The 17,304-nt window shown below is 39.9% G+C and overlaps 1 protein-coding gene across 2 annotated transcripts in view; it reads left to right on the top strand.

Annotated features, from left to right (window-relative positions):
- LOC132231112 (putative selection and upkeep of intraepithelial T-cells protein 1 homolog) overlaps positions 1 to 17,304 on the top strand; it is a 49,580-nt gene that overhangs the window by 23,008 nt on the left and 9,268 nt on the right. Inside the window, exons 4-6 of one of the 2 annotated variants that reach the window (XM_059689665.1) lie at positions 1,859 to 2,140; positions 6,792 to 6,899; positions 16,507 to 16,611. In XM_059689665.1, the coding sequence (XP_059545648.1) occupies positions 1,859 to 2,140; positions 6,792 to 6,899; positions 16,507 to 16,611 (495 nt within the window). The remainder of the gene's footprint in view (positions 1 to 1,858; positions 2,141 to 6,791; positions 6,900 to 16,506; positions 16,612 to 17,304) is intronic. The other variant, XM_059689666.1, reaches the window with a different exon arrangement.

Here is a 17,304-nt window from a genome sequence, read left to right as displayed (position 1 = left end):
ACTTTCATTTTAGTTTAATTTTTCCTTAATAATAATAATAAAGTTTTCCTTGTTATATACTAGAGACTTATTTTTTTGACCATTTTATTATTGAGTTCTCTGATTTTGTTTTAATTTGTGGGAATTGTTCTTTATTCTGGATATTACAATATAGTTTTTATTTATGTTGCAAAATTTTTTAGTCTACTGCCTTTTAAAAAAGTATGGTAACTTAGTTTATGCAGATTTAATTTTGATATCAAATTTATAGTTTACAAATTATAATTTATCATTTGTGTCACATTTGAGAAATTCCTTCTTATCCTCATTTTTGAAGATATTTGTTTTGAATTTTTGAAGCTATTTTTCACATTTAATTCTTAATCTATATGGATTTTACCTTTGTGTCTTTTAATGAGCTAATAAAATATATATTTATTGACTATTCCCAAAAATTATAAGGTAATTCTGTCATTTACCAAGTCCATACCTCCGCATGGGTCTTTTTATGAGTTTTTATTATGATTACTTTTTATGTCATCATTATCTAATTATCTATACCTAATGCAATACTGCTTTTTTTAATTTACTACAGCGATGTGTCTTAGTTTGTGATAGGGTATATCTTCCAATCTTGCTATCTTTCTCCAAAATTGTTTTAGCCCCATATAGTCTGAATTGTAATTACAAAGTTAAATCCTCTTAGGAATTATGATTAAAATTGAATTGAACATATAGACTAGTTTAGAGAGATTTGTCATGTTTCTTTATTATATCAGTCAACATTTACTCAGCCTTTTTAATTTTAGTTCAATTTATATTTCAGTTAAATTTGATATGTTTACTGATAAAGATCTTGTATAACTTTTGCCAAAATTTGTTAGTTAATTTTTTTGATTATTAATGAGATGGTATTGTTACAAAAATTAATGATTATGGTTGTGATGTAGAAATGTTGATTTATTTTTTATTTTTTGTTTTCTTTCAATGTTATTTACTTTTGAATAAAAACATCAAGATTCAAAATTTAATAATTTAAAGAATGCATAGTGAAGTCTCCCATATACTCCAATCTTATAGCTATGAATTTCACCTCTCACAGGAAACTAATGTGATTAATTCTTACTCCTTCTTGAGATATTTTACATTTATATGCATAATATGCATGAACATACATACATACATGTATATACAAACCTACAGACATATACGTATATCTGTATATAATTTTTATATATCCTTAACTTCTTTTTAAATAAATGCTAATATACTACATACATTGTTTTACAACTTGCTTTTTTTCTTAATAAAACGAACTGAAAGAAATTCATATTATTATATGATTTTTTCTATTCATTCTGTGGTTACAATGTTTCCCATTGTGTGAATGCTTTAGAAATTGTTTTACCTATACCTTATTAAAGAATATTCAAAGTGCTTTCAAGCTTTTGGTGTGCAAGAAAAGCTCTAATAATTTAAGCAAATTACTACATATGTAATTTCACACCTCTTCAAATCTTTTGCCCATTTTAAAAACCACATTTGTCTGTCTTAATTTATTTATAGCATTTTAAAAAATATTCTGGACTCACTCCTTTCTCAGATATATTATAAATGTTGTCTAGTCTGTAGCTTCATTTTTTTTTTTTACATATTGTCTTTTGTTGAACAAAAATTAACTTTCATAAAGTCAATCATTTCTTCCATGGTTAATACTTTGATGCCCTGCTAGCTTGGGTGGTCGTCCCTGCCCTATCTGTGGTCATCACCATTAAATTTATGGTACACTCTACCAGTCACAGAGAATGAAAAGGAACATTTACTTTTTTATTCTTGAGTCCACACCAATAATTCATGTCAATTCTCCCTCTTCCTCCAGCTCTAGGCTTGGATATACAGATTAATGTTCATGTTCCTGACACAAAAGGGCTTGTGGTGGAGTGTAACTCGGGAGGGTGGTACCCACAACCCCAGATGAAGTGGAGAGACAGCAGAGGGAATATAGTTCCAGCCTCATCAAAAACCTTCTCTGAGGATAGAGCTGGATTATTGCACCTGAAGACAAGCGTTCTTCTAAAGAACAGTACCCATGGTCCTATCACTTGCTGCTTTCATAACCCAGTTACTAGTCAAGAGAAAAGGGCAAGTATTGTCCTACCAGGTGAGTACCTGTGGCTTGGTTGTACCAAGGAAGAATGGTTTTCATCAGTATGACAAAATAAAGATAAAATTAGGTGAAATAACAAATGAGAAATTGCTTTATAAACAGTGAACTGCTGTAGACATGCAACATTTAAATCATATTAAGTATCTAGACACAAGGAAAATACCAGATGCTTAGGGAGCCTGTTCTTAAAAATGGATGGAACTGTAATAATTAAAGAAAAAAAAACTTATTCTGTTTAGCATCTCAAGGCTTCAAAAGTTATATGTCATTTGACTGCTAGATTCACTATTTCTAGCTTTATGAACTTGGATGTCATGTAACCTTCAAGACCATTGATTTTTCTCATTTAGAGACGGTAACATATATTTTTTGAATTTGAAATAAAATAACTCAAGTAGGCTTTATAAGACATAAAGCAATATGTAGAATTAAGGTTGATTTAAAAATTATGGATGTCATAAATGGACTGTATTACTACCTTGTGAAGAAATAGACATGTAGAAAAGTCCATTACTAAAGATTCAGCAGCTGATAAGTGATATATCCAAGATCAGATCCCAATGCCTCACCCAGTATCCAGGGCTATTTTTCTCTGGAACAGAGTGGTTATGATCAGAGAGGTTAGAGGCCAACACTGTAGAACTGTGTTCTTTGTGCTTCAGCCTGTGACTAGGTCTAGTCCCCAGACAAATTAAGATGGATGGAAAGGACAAGAGGTAGGCAGAGTGAAAGGATTCATTTTAAGTAAGAAAACAGCTTAACTGTTACACAAAAACCCTGCCCCCATCAGCAGTTCAAACACAACGGAAATCATCAGATAATTCAATTGGCAGTACTCCTTCATGGTAACTCAAACACTCAGGTTCATGTGGATTGTTGACCATCAATCCCCTTAAAAATCTTGAAAACCTGTTGATCAAGCAAAACTAAGTTTATTAGACCTAATGCCATAAGAGAGAACATAATCTTTACATTAATAGCATTCTAGAATTGGTAATTAGGGGAGGATATTTATAATTTGAGAGCCTTAAAAAATTTTTAAAAATATTTTTATATTATTTCAGAGAGGAAGGGAGAGGGAGAGAGAGATGGAAACATCAATGATGAGAGAGAATCATTGATTGACTGCCTCCTGCATGCCCCCTACTAAGAATTGAGCCCAAAACCTGGGCATATGCCCTGACCAGGAATCAAACCGTGAGCCCCTGGTTCATAGGTTGATGCTCAACCACTGAGCTATGCTGGCCCGGCATACTGGGTGATTTTAAAGTAAGTCTTGCAAGCTGAGAAACTAGTTAGAGTTTGCAGTCTATAATATAACTAGAAGCCCCATGTACGAATTCGTGCATGGGAGGGGTCCCTCAGCCTGGCCAGCCATCAGGGCTGGCTGGGGGAGGGAGGACCACAGGAGTTTGGCCAGCTGTGGGAGGTTGGCTGTGGGAGCACACTGACCACCAGGGGGGAGTTCCTGTGTTGATCATATGCCCCCTGATGGTCAGTGCATGTCATAGCTACTGGCCTGTCGTCTGGCTGTCTGATCATAATGGTAACTTAGGCTTTTATATATATACTAGGGGCCCGGTGCACGAAATTCGTGCACTGGGTGTGTGTGGGGGGAGTGTCCCTCAGCCCAGCCTGCCCCCTCTCACATACTGGGAGCCCTCAGGCGTTGACCCCCATCACCCTCCAATCGCAGGATCGGCCCCTTGCCCAGGCCTGATGCCTCCGTCAGAGGTGTCAGGCTTGGACAGGGGACCCCCATCTCCCCCTGATCACTGGCTCTGGCCCCCGCCCAGGCCTGAGGCCTCTGGCCCAGGAATCATGCCTGGGCAGGGGACCCCCATCTCCCTCTGATCGCTTGCTCCACCCCCGCCCAAGCCTGATGCCTCTGACCCAGGCTTCAGGCCTGGGCAAGGGGACCATCATATCCCCCCAATCCCCGGCTCCGCCCCCCACCCAGGCCTGATGCCTCAGCCAGAGGAGTTGACCCTCATCACCCTCTGATCACCAATCACCGGATCGGCCCCTTGACCAGGCCTGATGCCTCTGGCAGAGGTGTCAGGCCTGGGCAGGGGACCCCCAGCTCCCCGTGGTTGCAGGCTCCGCCCCTGCGCAGGCCTAACGCCTCTGGCCTAGGCGTCCGGCCCGGGCAGCGGGGACCCGCAGCTGCAGCAGCCCCGCGATTGTGGGCTCCGCTTTAGGCCCAGGCAAGGGACCCCTAGCTCCCGGGACTGCCAGCTTTGACAGTGCCCAGCTCCCATCGCTGGCTCCACCCCTACTTCCTGCTATCACTGGCCAGGGCGGCAAAGGCGCCTGATTCTCCGATCATGGCTGGGGGGCAGGGCAAAGGTGGCACCAGGGCCGCCTTTGCCCTGCCCCCCAGCTCTTAGCTCTCCCCTGGGTTTCCGATCACTGTCAGTGGCAGGGGGCTTCTTCCTGCTTTCCCTTTTGCCTCCCTGCATTGTGCCTACATATACAAATTAACTGCCAATCTTAGTTGGCAGTTAATTTGCATATAGCCCTGATTAGCCAATGAAAAGGGTATCGTCGTACGCCAATTACCATTTTTCTCTTTTATTAGATAGGACTAGAGACCTGGTGCACGAATTTGTGCACAGGTGGGGTCTGGCTGGCCCACCCCATCAGGGCCAATTGGGCAGGGCAGGCAAAGGGGAAGGACAGCAGGCGGTTGCCTGGCTGACCCCACCCCCTGGTCAAACTCCTGGTCAAGGGGACAATTTGCATATTAGCCTTTTATTATATAAGATAGATAACTTTGGATTAGTGAGCATTGCAATATGAAGGTCTTGAAGTGAGTCTTGATGAGTTCATCATTAGTTTTGTTAAATAAGCTATTTTAGTTATTATCTCCCAGGAGCATGCATTTCCTGGAGGCAGTAGCCAACTTATTGTTGTTTGCTTTCAGTTGCATAGTATAGGGACAGGAAAGATGCCTAGCACCAACGTAGTTTACCACAAGAACAGGAAATTGATTTGTTGTGGAATTGCTTAACATAGGGACAGGGAATTATTTTGGTTTCATTTCTCAAGGGGGACTATTGTTGAAAAGGAGAAAGAGAGGGCATTCCCTGAGGGACATCATCAGTGTCTACCAGAGGGACTTTGGATGTGATCTCAGGTCAATTTTAGCCTATTGTTAGAGTACTCCTGAAGAGTAGGTAACTGTTTAACTAGGTCCAATTCACAAAGGCTTAGTATTAAGGAATTACAAAATGTTCTTTTTCCTCATAGTCATGGAAGTATAATTAGGAAGTTGATAAATAAATCTTGGAAGCCCTTTTCTCCTGTTCATCAAAACCTCACTTTATGTGCTTGCATCTCTTTGTAAACCAAAATTAACTCCCTTAGTTAACTCACAATTTCAATTTTCTCTTTTACTTCATGAGAGACTTACTTTTGGTTTCCCTTTCAAGCCTACATTTATATTCTGAGTCATTCAGGAATCTTGGACTAGCCGACCTATTTAGTGTTGTTGAAACTGAAGTATAAATGTAGAACCTTGGATCCCATGTCATTTTCTTGTGGATTTTTTTCCATTTGAATAAAAATATTTCATAAAATGAAAGAGCAAATTCTGTCCCAGTGATGGCCAAGTAAGGGGTGAATGATATACCTTGACAATGGAGCTGTTATTTTTATATGTTATGTATTTGTTGTTGCTAAAATTCATGTGTCCCTCAAATTCCAATTGTTTGGTGCCAAACCCTGCTTTACGTCAAACTGGTTTTTAATTTTCTACAGTAAGATATTTATTTTGTGTTCTGCATCTGAAAATTACATTATATGGAGGTATTGCCTGTATGCTTCTATACTTTGTTTTTATCTGTTTCCAAGTTCACCTTCTTCATTCTCTGGGAAACAATGCTTGTCTATTTTTACAATATCTCATACACAAGGCTTTTTGAACCCAGGTCACCAGTGACTGGTACTTAACGGTACAAACTGCTGCTATAATGCCTACTACCACCAAACAGAGCAAATACTGATATTGCACTTTCCTTATTTTCTGCACTTTGAGGGCTTTAATGCTCTATCACCACTCAGAAATTTTTAACCTTAAAATATATATACATATATATTTTATTGGGATATTGAGTTTATTACTTGGAAAATTTTTCTGTCACATTGGTCCTAGCCTGCAGGGAATTTAAATATTGAATGTCAAAAGACTTTTGCAGTTTTATTTCTGAAGTTTCAGAGCTTTTATATGTATATAAATATTTTAAACTTCCTAAAATTTTATGAGGGGCACTTCTGATCTAGTTCCATAGCCATTGGCTTCTTCCCCAAATCCCCCATATATTGTGGTGCCCAGGACCCCATCCTGTAATTCCCCTCGTCCCATAGATTTGTCCCCTGGAATATAAGAACAGAAGTAGAAAGTTATTTCTCCATTCAGTCCTGTTCCGTCCTTGCACAATAACTCCCAAATCCTGGTCTTTCCCCTAGTCCAGCTACACAGGCCAGTAGCCCTTGTCTGAGCCCAGAGTGCATACATAGTACAGAGTGTAATAAGGGCCATAACTGGGTATCCTGCTTCCTTAGATCAATATTGCATGCCCCTTGGAGTCTTGTGATCCTGCTGCCCTACTTATCAAGACCTTCATTTTGCTCTCTCTCTCAGATATCCTGTTAACATCCGAGTATATGTCGACAATGAGGCGTATAGAGTCGTGGCTCCTGATGTATGCAGTACTCTTTGTGCATTTTCTTCTGTGTTTGAGATTAAAAGGTATTTCAATCAGATATTAAATGCTTAGAGAAGGTTCATACAAAAAAATGTGTAAACTTGCACATCTGAATGTATCTCACTGCTATATTTGCCAAAGAAGGTCTCAATGTCTTCAGTTATGCTTCAGGTTAAGCTGCAATTCTCCCTCCTTATATGGCTCTCAGGCTGCTGCTATAGTGCCTGTTACCACCAAACAGTAGTTGGTCCTCATCCCTTCATAGCCATCATTACTTATTTCCTAACACTTGGAATTTCAACAATAGTAATTCTGTTCACTTCCATAGGCAACCATAGATAGACTTATCACTCAAACTGTTCAGAATATATTACTTTGATAATAAGAGGAAGAAAAATAGATGAACCAATATCCAGATTATTTGGTCCAACTTAGTCTCCTCCTACTCCTTCTTTTGCGCTTCCTATGAAACTAACTTAAATATATTCTCTTTCTTCCTCATTAGAAGTAGGAAATAGAATCTTAATTTCAGGGAACTGAAGGCATAGGGCAGAGTAGGTATCAAGTATATTTGAGAATAACCTCTTAAGAATTTGACCTTAGGAACTTCACACCATACAAGGTGAATAACTGAAGTGATAAATTATGACATCAAATACTTGACATACAAAATATTTACTAAAGGAAAAGAGTTGTCATATTTCTAGGCTCTTTTGGATGGAGGAAGAGAGGAACTGGGAGATTTAGGGAGATTACTTAATCTATAGTGACATATACAATTCACAAGACAAAGTGCTTTTTGAGAGCTCTCATAAAAACTAGATTTATCTATGATTCAGGAAGCACAAGGCTAAAAAAGAAAAGACAATTTGACTTGCTCAATTTATAAAAACCTGCATAACTTTGAATTAGTAGTTATCATGTGCCAGCAGATGTGAAAAACACTTCGTAGTAAATATCTTATTAACTTCTCCAAACAATCCTATGTGGTAGGTTGCAGGGGTCCAACCCCAGCGGGTCCAGGGGTCCCCAAAGGTGTGGACAGAGTTGGCGAAGAAGGAATGACACGGAGACAGCGTTCAGTTGATCAGCAGCCTTGCCAGGATCTCTAGCCACAATCTCCAGCCAAGTTCTGTGTCCATGTTCTCTTGCTAGGTTCTCCAGCCAGGTTCTCCAGCCAGGTTCTGTAGCCATGTTCCCTCGCTAGGTTCTCCAGCCAGGTTCTGTCTGAGATCTCCAGCCAGGTTCGGTCACCAGGTTCTAGTCAGGTTCTCTTGCCATATTTCTGTAGTCAGGTTCAGTCCAGGATCTTTTGCCATGTTCTCTCCAGCGAAGTTCTTCTGTCTGTAGGTTCTGTCTTCTGAGTTCTGACTTCTAAGTTCTGTGTTCTAAGTTCTGTCTGTCGCTGTCTTGTTACATCTGTATTTATAACAGTTGATTCAATCCTATCAATCTCTATTACAAAGGTTAGGGCGTTTCTTATCTCCATTCCAGGGTGTAAAGATTATGTAGCTTAAGCATGATTGTTCATAGTTAAAGTGATTAATTACCCGCCTGGCACTTAGTTGAGGGGTTTTATTCCCTCCCTAACTTCAAGGGAAAATCCCTACCTGGGGAAACAACCTTTCTCAGAGAGGAGACCTTGGTTAAAACACATAGTGCCAAGAAGGTGAGCAAACACTTTAAGAACAGTATGCCATATATGCCAGGTCCTTTGAAACAGCAAGCATGGACCGGCTCCCGGCAGTAGGTTCTATTTATTTTCAACACTTTTAGATGAAGAAATTAAGAATCCGAATTTTTAGGTGAATTGTTCAAGCTCAAACAACCTATAAATATGGAGTCAGAATTGGAGCCTAGATATTTTAAATGCCAAACAGTTTGCTCCAACCATTGTGCTCTTCTTCATGTTGTATATGGGTATCAAGACGCCTTTGCATTCTTGGAGTGATGGGGAGGTCACTAACTTATTAGACAGTTTGACTTATTTATTCATTTATCCAACAAATTTATATTGAGCACCTCCTAGATACTAGCCACTATTCCAGATATTGACAATACAGTAAGGAGGTGGGAGCCAAAAGTCTTTGCCTTCATAGACCTAATTTTTAGTGTAATATGAGAAAATTCTTCCTTTTTGAACTTTCCTGTTTGTAATTGCTGGTATTTCTTGACTTAACAAACACAGTATTTTTTTCTGCCTGACTTGTATATTTTTTTACTTTAAATATTTTTTTTAATTTTTCAATTATAGTTGACATGCAAATTATATTATCTTCACATGTACAATCCAATGATTAGACATTCTATAACTCAATAAGGGATCACCATGATAAATCTAGTACCCATCTGACACCATAGTTATTATAATACTATTGACTATATTTCATATACTGTGCTTTATATCCCCATAACTATTCTGTAACTACCAATCTGTACTTCTTAATCCCTTCACTATCCTCCAACCCCCTTCCCTTCTGGCAGCCATCTATGAGTTTACTTCTGTTCTGCTTGCTTGTTTATTTATTTATTTATTTATTTTAGATCTATTTTGCTTGGTGTAAGAATTGCTACCCCAGCTTTTGTTTGTGTGTTTCCATTTTCATAAAATACCTTTTTCCATCCTTTTACTTTTAGTCTGTGTGTGTCTTTTGTTCTGAAGTGAGTCTTTTGTAGACATCATATGAAAGGGTCTTGTTTTGTTATTCATTCCAGCCTCCATATGTCTTTTGATTGGAGTATTTAATCCATTTGTATTTAAAGTAGTTGTCGATAGATATGTATTTATTGCCACTTTACTATTCATATTTAAAATTTTTTTCTTCTTCTTAAAGAAGACCCTTTAATGCAGGGGTCCTCAGACTTTATAAACAGGGGGCCAGTTCTCTGTCCCTCAGACCATTGGAGGGCCGGACTATAGTTTAAAAAAAACTATGATCAAATTCCTATGCATACTGCACATATCTTATTTTGAAGTAAAAAAAAAACCCCAAAACGGGAACAAATACAATATTTGTATTTGCATGTGGCCCACGGGCCATAGTTTGAGGACCCCTGCTAATGTTTCTAGTAATACTGGTTTGATGGTGATGAACTGCTTTAGCTTTTTCTTATCTGGAAAGCTCTTTATCTGTCCTTACAGTCTTAATGATAGTTTTTCTGGATAGAGTAATCTTGGTTGTAGAATGTTGCTTTTCATTGCTTTGAATATATATTTTTTTCTTTATTGATTAAGGTATTACAAATGTGTCCTTTTCCCCCTTGTCCCCCCATTCCCCCAGTCCTGCCCTCATCCTCACCCCCTGTTGTCGGTGTCCATCGCTTATGCTTATATGCATGCATACAAGTCCTTTGGTTGATCTCTCCCCCTTGCCCCCACCCTCCCTTACCTTCCCTCTGAAGTTTAAGCATCTGATTGATGCTTCTCTGTCTCTAGATCTGTTTTTGTTCATTGGTTTATTTTGTTCATTATAATCCACAAATGAGTGAAATCATATGATATTTATCTTATTCTAACTGACTTATTTCACTTAGCATAATGCTCTCCAGCTCCATCCATGCTGTTGCAAATGATAGGAGATACTTCCTTTTGCAGCAGCATAGTATTCCATTGTGTAGATGTGCCAAACTTTTTTAATCCACTCATCTGATGATGGACACTTAGGCTGGTTCTAAATTTAGCTATTGTAAATTGTGCTGCTATGAACATAGGGGTGCATATATCCTTTCTGACTGGTGTTCTGGTTTCTTGGGATATATTCCTAGAAGTGAGATTACTGTGTCAAATGGAAGTTCCATTTTTAGTTTTTTGAGAAAACTCCATACTGTTCTCCACAGTGGCTGCACCAGTCTGCATTCCCACCAGCAGTGCATGAGGGTTCCTTTTTCTCCACATCCTTGCTAGCATTTGTCATTTGTTGATTGGTTGATGATAACCATTCTGACAGGTGTGAGATAGTACCTCATTATTGTTTCGATTTGCCTCTCTTGGATGATTAGTGATTTTGAGCATATTTTCATATGCCTCTTGGCCCTCCTTATGTCTTCTTTCAAAAAGTATCTATTCAGGTTCATCGCCCATTTTTTGATTGGTTTGTTAATCTTCCTTTTGGTAAGTTGTATGAATTCCCTGTAAATGTTGTAGATTAAACCCTTATTGGAGATGTTATTGGCAAATATGTTCTCCTATGTAGTGGGTTTTCTTGTTGTTTTGTTGATGATTTTTTTTTTTTTTTTTTTTTTTTGCTGTGCAGAAGCTTTTTATTTTGATGTAGTCCCATTTGTTTATTTTCTCTTTAGTTTCCATTGCCCTAGGAGCTGTGTCGGTGAAGATATTGCTTCGGCTGATATCTGAGATTTTGTATTTTTCTTGGAATGTGTCCATTTCGTTGAGGTTGCCCAGTTTGTTGGAGTAGAGAAAAATCCTTTGTATATTAGTGGGGTCAGTTTTTACTTCACCTCTTTCATTCTTTATTTGGGTCCTCTCTCTTTGTTTCTTAGTGAGCCTGGCTAGAGGTTCACCAATCTTGTTTATCCTTTCAAAGAACCAGCTCTTGGTTTCATTGATCTTTTCTATTGTTTTTTTGGTCTCTATTTTGTTTATTTCTGCTCTGATCTTTATTATTTCCTTCCTTCTGGATCCTGTGGGCTTTTCTTGTTGCTCGCTTTCTAATTCTTTAAGTTGCAAGGTTAGATAGTTTATTAACAGTTTTTCTTGTGTGTTTTTTTGTTTGTTTGTTTTTGAGGTAAGACTGTAGAGCTATGAACTTCCCTCTCAGGACTGCTTTCATTGTGTCCCATAGATTTTAGATTGTTGTGTTTTCAATGTCATTTGTTTCCAGGATGCTTTTTATTTCTTCTTTGATCTCTTTGGTAACCGAAGCATTGTTTAATAGCATGCTAATTAGCCTCCAAGTGTTGGATATTTTTTTATTGTTTTTATTGTAGTTGATTTCTAGTTTTATGCCATTGTGATCTGAGAAGATGCTTGATATATTTTTATCCTCTTAAATTTGAAGAAACTTTACCTGTGTCCTAATATGTGGTCTATCTTTGAAAATGTCCCATGTGCACTGGAAAAGAATGTATATTCTGTAGCTTTGGGGTGAAATATTCTGAAGATGTCAATTAAGTCCATCTGATCTAGTGAGTCATTTAGGATTGCTGTTTCTTTACTGATTTTTTGTTTAGAGGATTTATCCAGTGGTGTCAGTGGGGTATTAAAGTCCCCTACTATGACTGTATTGCTATTGATCTCTCCCTTGATATCTTCCAGAAGTTGTTTTATGTATTTTGGTGCTCCTGTATTGGGTGCATATATCTTTACCAGAGTTATATCTTCTTGTTGAATTGCTCCCTTTAGTATTATGTAGTGGCCTTCCTTATCTCATGTTATGGCCTTTACTTTGAGGTCTATTTTGTCAGATATAAGTATCGCAACCCCAGCTTTTTTCTCATTTCCATTTGCCTGAAAAACTTTTTTCTATCCCTTCACCTTCAGTCTGTGTGAACCCTTTGTTTTGAGGTGGGTCTCTTGCAGACAACAAATATATGGGTCATGTTTTCTTATCCATTCAGCTACCCTATGTCTTTTGATTGGAGCATTTAATCCATTTACATTTAATGTTATTATTGATAAGTACTTGTTTGTCATCATTTTTATTCTTAATGTTTGTGTTTCTTCTTGCGTTTCTGTTTCTTCTTTTTACAGAGTCCCTTTAGCATTTCTTGCATTGCTGTCTTGGTGGTAATAAGCTCTCTTAGCCCTGTTTTGTCTGTAAAGCTCCTGATTCCACCTTCAATTTTGAATGATAGCTTTGCTGGGTATAGTATTCTTGGATTCAGTCTCTTGCTTTGCATGACTTTGTATATGTCATTCCATTCCCTTCTGGCCTGGTGTGTTTCTGTTGATGAATCAGTTGATATTCTAATAGGAGATCCCTTGTAGGTAACTTTCTGTCTCTCTCTGGCAGCCTTTAAGATTCTTACTTTGTCATTGGTGTTTGCCAATTTAATTATGATGTGTCTTGGTTTCAGTCTTTTAGGGTTCATCTTGTTTGGGACTCTATGTGCTTCTTGGACTTGTGTAGTTTTTTCTTGCCAATATCAAGGAAGTTTTCTGTCATTATTTCTTTAAGCAGGTTTCCTGTTCCTTGCTTCTTTTCCTCTTCTGGTACCCCTATTATGTGAATGTTGTTCCATTTTGTGTTGTCCCAAAGCTCCCTTAGGCTCTCCTTTTGCTTTTTAAATTTTCTTTTCAGTTGCTGCTGTGTTTGTGTGTTTTTTCTACCTTGTCTTCTAATTCGCTGATGTGGTCCTCAGCCTCTTCTAGTCTACTGTTTAAGCCTTCCATTGTGTTCTTTTTTGCAGCTATGTCATTCTTCATTTCCTCTTGGTTCCTTTTCATGTTGGTGACATTCTCAGTCAGCTCCTTATAATTCTCGTTGAGTTGTGTGTATTTGTCATTGAGTTGTGTGTATTTGTCATCCAGCCATTTGAGCATCCTTATAACCATTACTCTGAATTCTTTCTCTGACATGTTACTAGCCTCCAGTTCATTTAACTCCCTTTCTGGTGATTTGTCTTTTTCTTTCCTTTGGGGATTGCTTTTTTGTCTTCCCATGTTTTGCTGTAACTTTTTAACTGTAGATCCAATTGCTTTGCTACTCTGGTTCTTTTGGGGATGGTGCTACTAGTGTGATTTCTAAGGGCACCTGGGCTTAGTAATCTAGTGTAGCTCCTTACTTGAGCTATTTGGGTTCTCTTGATGTAGGCCTGCAAGCTGGAAAGGCGCTACTGCTGTGTCTAGAAGTCAGCAGCCATGGAGGGGGGTACCCCAATTTTTGCTGTCTTGTGCCCTTGATTGAAAGTGCATGTGCCCAGTGGGGACTCAGAGTGGCACCCAGGAGCCATCTGTTTGGGTGGTGGGGCTCAGAAGGCCTGCACTCTGGAAAGGCGTAACTGTGGTATCCAGAGTTCTGTAGTTGTGAGCAGATTCAGCTTTTGCTGCTGCCTCTGTGGTTGGATATGCATGCCCCCAGTGGCGGCTCCCAGGGACACCTGCGGTGCATTTGCCAGCAGGGTGTAATGATGCACTCTGAAGGGCCCTGGCACTGAAGCCACGTGATTGCAGTGTCTGTGGGCAGGTATCCCAGATGAGTGAATTCAGAGTTTCTATAGCCCAGCAGTGTGACCCTGTTTGTATAAGTGCGTGCCCATCGGGGGCTCACAGCGGCGCCCAAGGGCTGCCTGTGTAGTGGTGTGCTTGGGAGGCCTATGCCCTGAAAAAGCGTGTGACTGTAGTGTTCAGAGTTCTGCATCTGTGGGGTGTGAAAACTCAGTTTTTGCTGCTGCGCCTGTGGTGGTGGCTCACAGGGGCACCCACAGTGTGTTTGCCAGCATGGCGCGCTGAAGCAATCTGATGATCCCTGGCACTGAAACCGTGCAATTGAGGTGTCTGTGGGCAGGTATCCAGGATGAGTGAATTCAGAATTTCAACTGCCAGGTGAGTGCATTCCTGTTTGTCCAAGATCACACCCAGCGGGGGCTCACAGCTGTTCCCAAGAGTGCCCTGTGGGTCGATGGCTCAGGGGGCCTGCTCACTGGAAATGTGCGACTGTGGCAGTGCGTTTGCCAGCGCAGAGCTCTGATGCACTCTGAGGGGCCCTGGTGCTGAAGTTGCGCAGCTGGGGTGTCTGTGGGCAGTTATTCAGGAAGAGGGAATTCAGAATTTCTACTGTGGGGCAGCTCACCCTTGTCTGTACAAAATCACACCCAGCAGGGGCTCACAGTGGCTCCCAAGAGCTGCCTATGGAGTGGTGTGCCCAGGAGGCCTGTGCACTGGAGACACGTGTCTGTGATATCCAGAGGTCTGTGGCTGGGGAAGGGGGAAGTTGCACTTACTGCTGCAGGAGTGGTGCACCCTTGGAGGTGGAGGTCCTAGGGTCCATGGGTCTGCAGGTGGGGCAGCAGGATTTTGGCTGGAGTGCCTGCCGGGTCGTGGGCAGTGTCCAAGGCCTGTCTGGGTGGTGGTGCTGATGAGTTCCTAGAAGTGGCCGTTCTCCCCTTCAAGATGGTGTGGGTTCCGTGCCTGAGTCCCGCAGTCTGGAGAGTGCCCGCAGCGGTGGTAGCCTCTCTCTGTCCAAAAGGGCCTGGTCTGCCAGCCCCTGCTGCTCCTGTTGGATTTAACTGTCCCTTACTCACTCACACACACACCACACGCACCCACACACTCTCCTTTCATCCCCTCACTCACACACTTCCTCTCCCTCATTTCTGTCCTGCCAGCCGCCATCTTTTTTGAGTCTTGCTTTGAATATTTCTTGCCAATCCTTCCTGGCCTGCAAAGTTTCTTTTGAGAAATCATCTGAATGTCTTATGGAAGCTCCTTTGTAGGTAACTTACTACTTTTCTTTTGCTGCTTTTAAGATACTCTCTTTGTCTTTAACCTTTTGCATTTTAATTGAAATGTGTCTTGGTGTGGGCCTCTTTAGGTTCATCTTGTTTGGGATTCTGTACAAAATAGAAACAAAAACCACATTCCTTTCTGGATTTTCTCTGTTCTAAGCCAAGTATTTATAGTTATTTTATTTGCAATATATGTCTTAGAATTACTCAACAATCTTGTCATTTTCCTCTAGGAATGTTATGAATCAGCAAATGAAACTTTTCTTTATATAGCTTGATATAGGAAATTATTCTATATAATAAAAGCCAAATATGCTAAGTTTCCGGTCATCCAGTCATCTGTTTTACCAATCAAAGTGTAATATGCTAATGATATGCTAAGGCCGCTCAACCACTCACTATGACATGCCTTGATCACCAGGGGGCAGACGCTCCAACCAGTAGGTTAGCTTGCTGCTGGGGTCTGGGCCAATTCGGGACTGAGCAAGATGGGCCAGACACATCCTGGAGGCCTCCCGTGGTCCCTCCCTGGCTGGCCAACCTCCTGCGTTCCTCCCTGGCCCCAATTGTGCACTGGTGGGGTTCTTCAACCTGGCCTGTGCCTTCTCACAATCCAGGACCCCTCAGGGTATGTCAGAGAGCTGGTTTTGGCCCGATCCCACAGGCCAGGCTGAAGGACCCCACTGATGCACAAATTCATGCACTGGACCTCTAGTAGTTTAATAAGAAGTGTTTTTCCAGCCTTGAAATGATATTTCTCACATTTCAGTAAGCTCCCTAGAAAATAATATTGAAGTAAAGATTGTCTGAATAGCAGGGATGCTGTGGAGAAGAGCCTTGCATTATAACTTAAGGCCTTTACATTTATAAAATTCTTGGCTTCCAGGGCACTTTTGTTGTCTGAACTAGCACAGAGTTTCCCAACACTAGTATTTTGTTGGTCCCATAAACTTTAGGCCCTTAAGTATTTACAGATTATAGTGACCAGGGCCCTACTCTTTCTAGATCTTATTTCCAGTCTGATTACATGCTGCACAAAATGGGGAGAAGTAAGAAGAGGTCATTCTTCCTAACCCTGCTCTGTCCCTAGCCTAAATGCCTGAGCTCTGACAGAGGATGAATAACTCTAAGTAGACATAGCATTGAGACCTTTAAAATTTTTTCCTGTATCTAGGGATACATTGTTGTTATTCCACTGTATCCCTAAATTCCTCCTTCTTAATTCTCTCTTTGACTCTTTTTCAGATATACAAAAAAACTGTCACATTTTTTTTAAAATTGTGTTTGAGTGTTTACCATTCCTGATGCATGCTAGCATCTTTCCTGTCTACTGGCATCTGCGGGATAAAGGTAAGTGAAACTAGAAAAGTGAGATTTTTTTAGGTCATCTCTTCTTTGGCTGGTACCCTCTTCACTAGGAGGTATTTTCATAAAGCTGAGTGACCTTTAAAGCAACAACAAGAAGAGGAGTCTGAGGTCAGGTGACATCTAATTCTTCAGATTCTGTTCCCTGAACTGTTAGAGGCCCAGAGTTTTAGACTGCACTGATGGTGTCTGTCTGCCACTACTCATGGTGATAGTTGCTTGTGTACCAAGGGAAAAGACACATTCCTTCAGATCTTATGGACATTTCATTCAAAATTATGAAGTCCAGACACTCATTTACAAAACACAATTACTGATGTCACCTATAGGTTGGCTTTAAACCCATGATTCAAAACATTTTTGAGTTATGGATCTTTGAAAAATTAATGAAAAAAATCTAAAATCATAATTTTACTTATTTTATTTCCTATTCAGTTTCAAAACTATTGAAAGCTATCATTTTGCCTATATACTTATATGCTATTTAGAACTGTAATTATAGTATATCATGTACCTTATTATGATAGTATCTGAGAATTAGCAATATCTTTCATTTACTTGTAGTTGCTGGGAATTATTTACATAAGACAATGACAAGGCAAACAAAAGGATCACTTTATTATTTGGGAGGGATTTTTCAAATCTATTACTGAACTGGCGCCAAACAAAGCTGATTAC

The sequence above is a fragment of the Myotis daubentonii genome, chromosome 3 (assembly GCF_963259705.1).
Source record: "Myotis daubentonii chromosome 3, mMyoDau2.1, whole genome shotgun sequence".
NCBI lineage: Eukaryota > Metazoa > Chordata > Mammalia > Chiroptera > Vespertilionidae > Myotis > Myotis daubentonii.
Note: the sequence above shows the minus strand (reverse complement) of the source record. Positions and strands in the feature narration are given on the sequence as shown.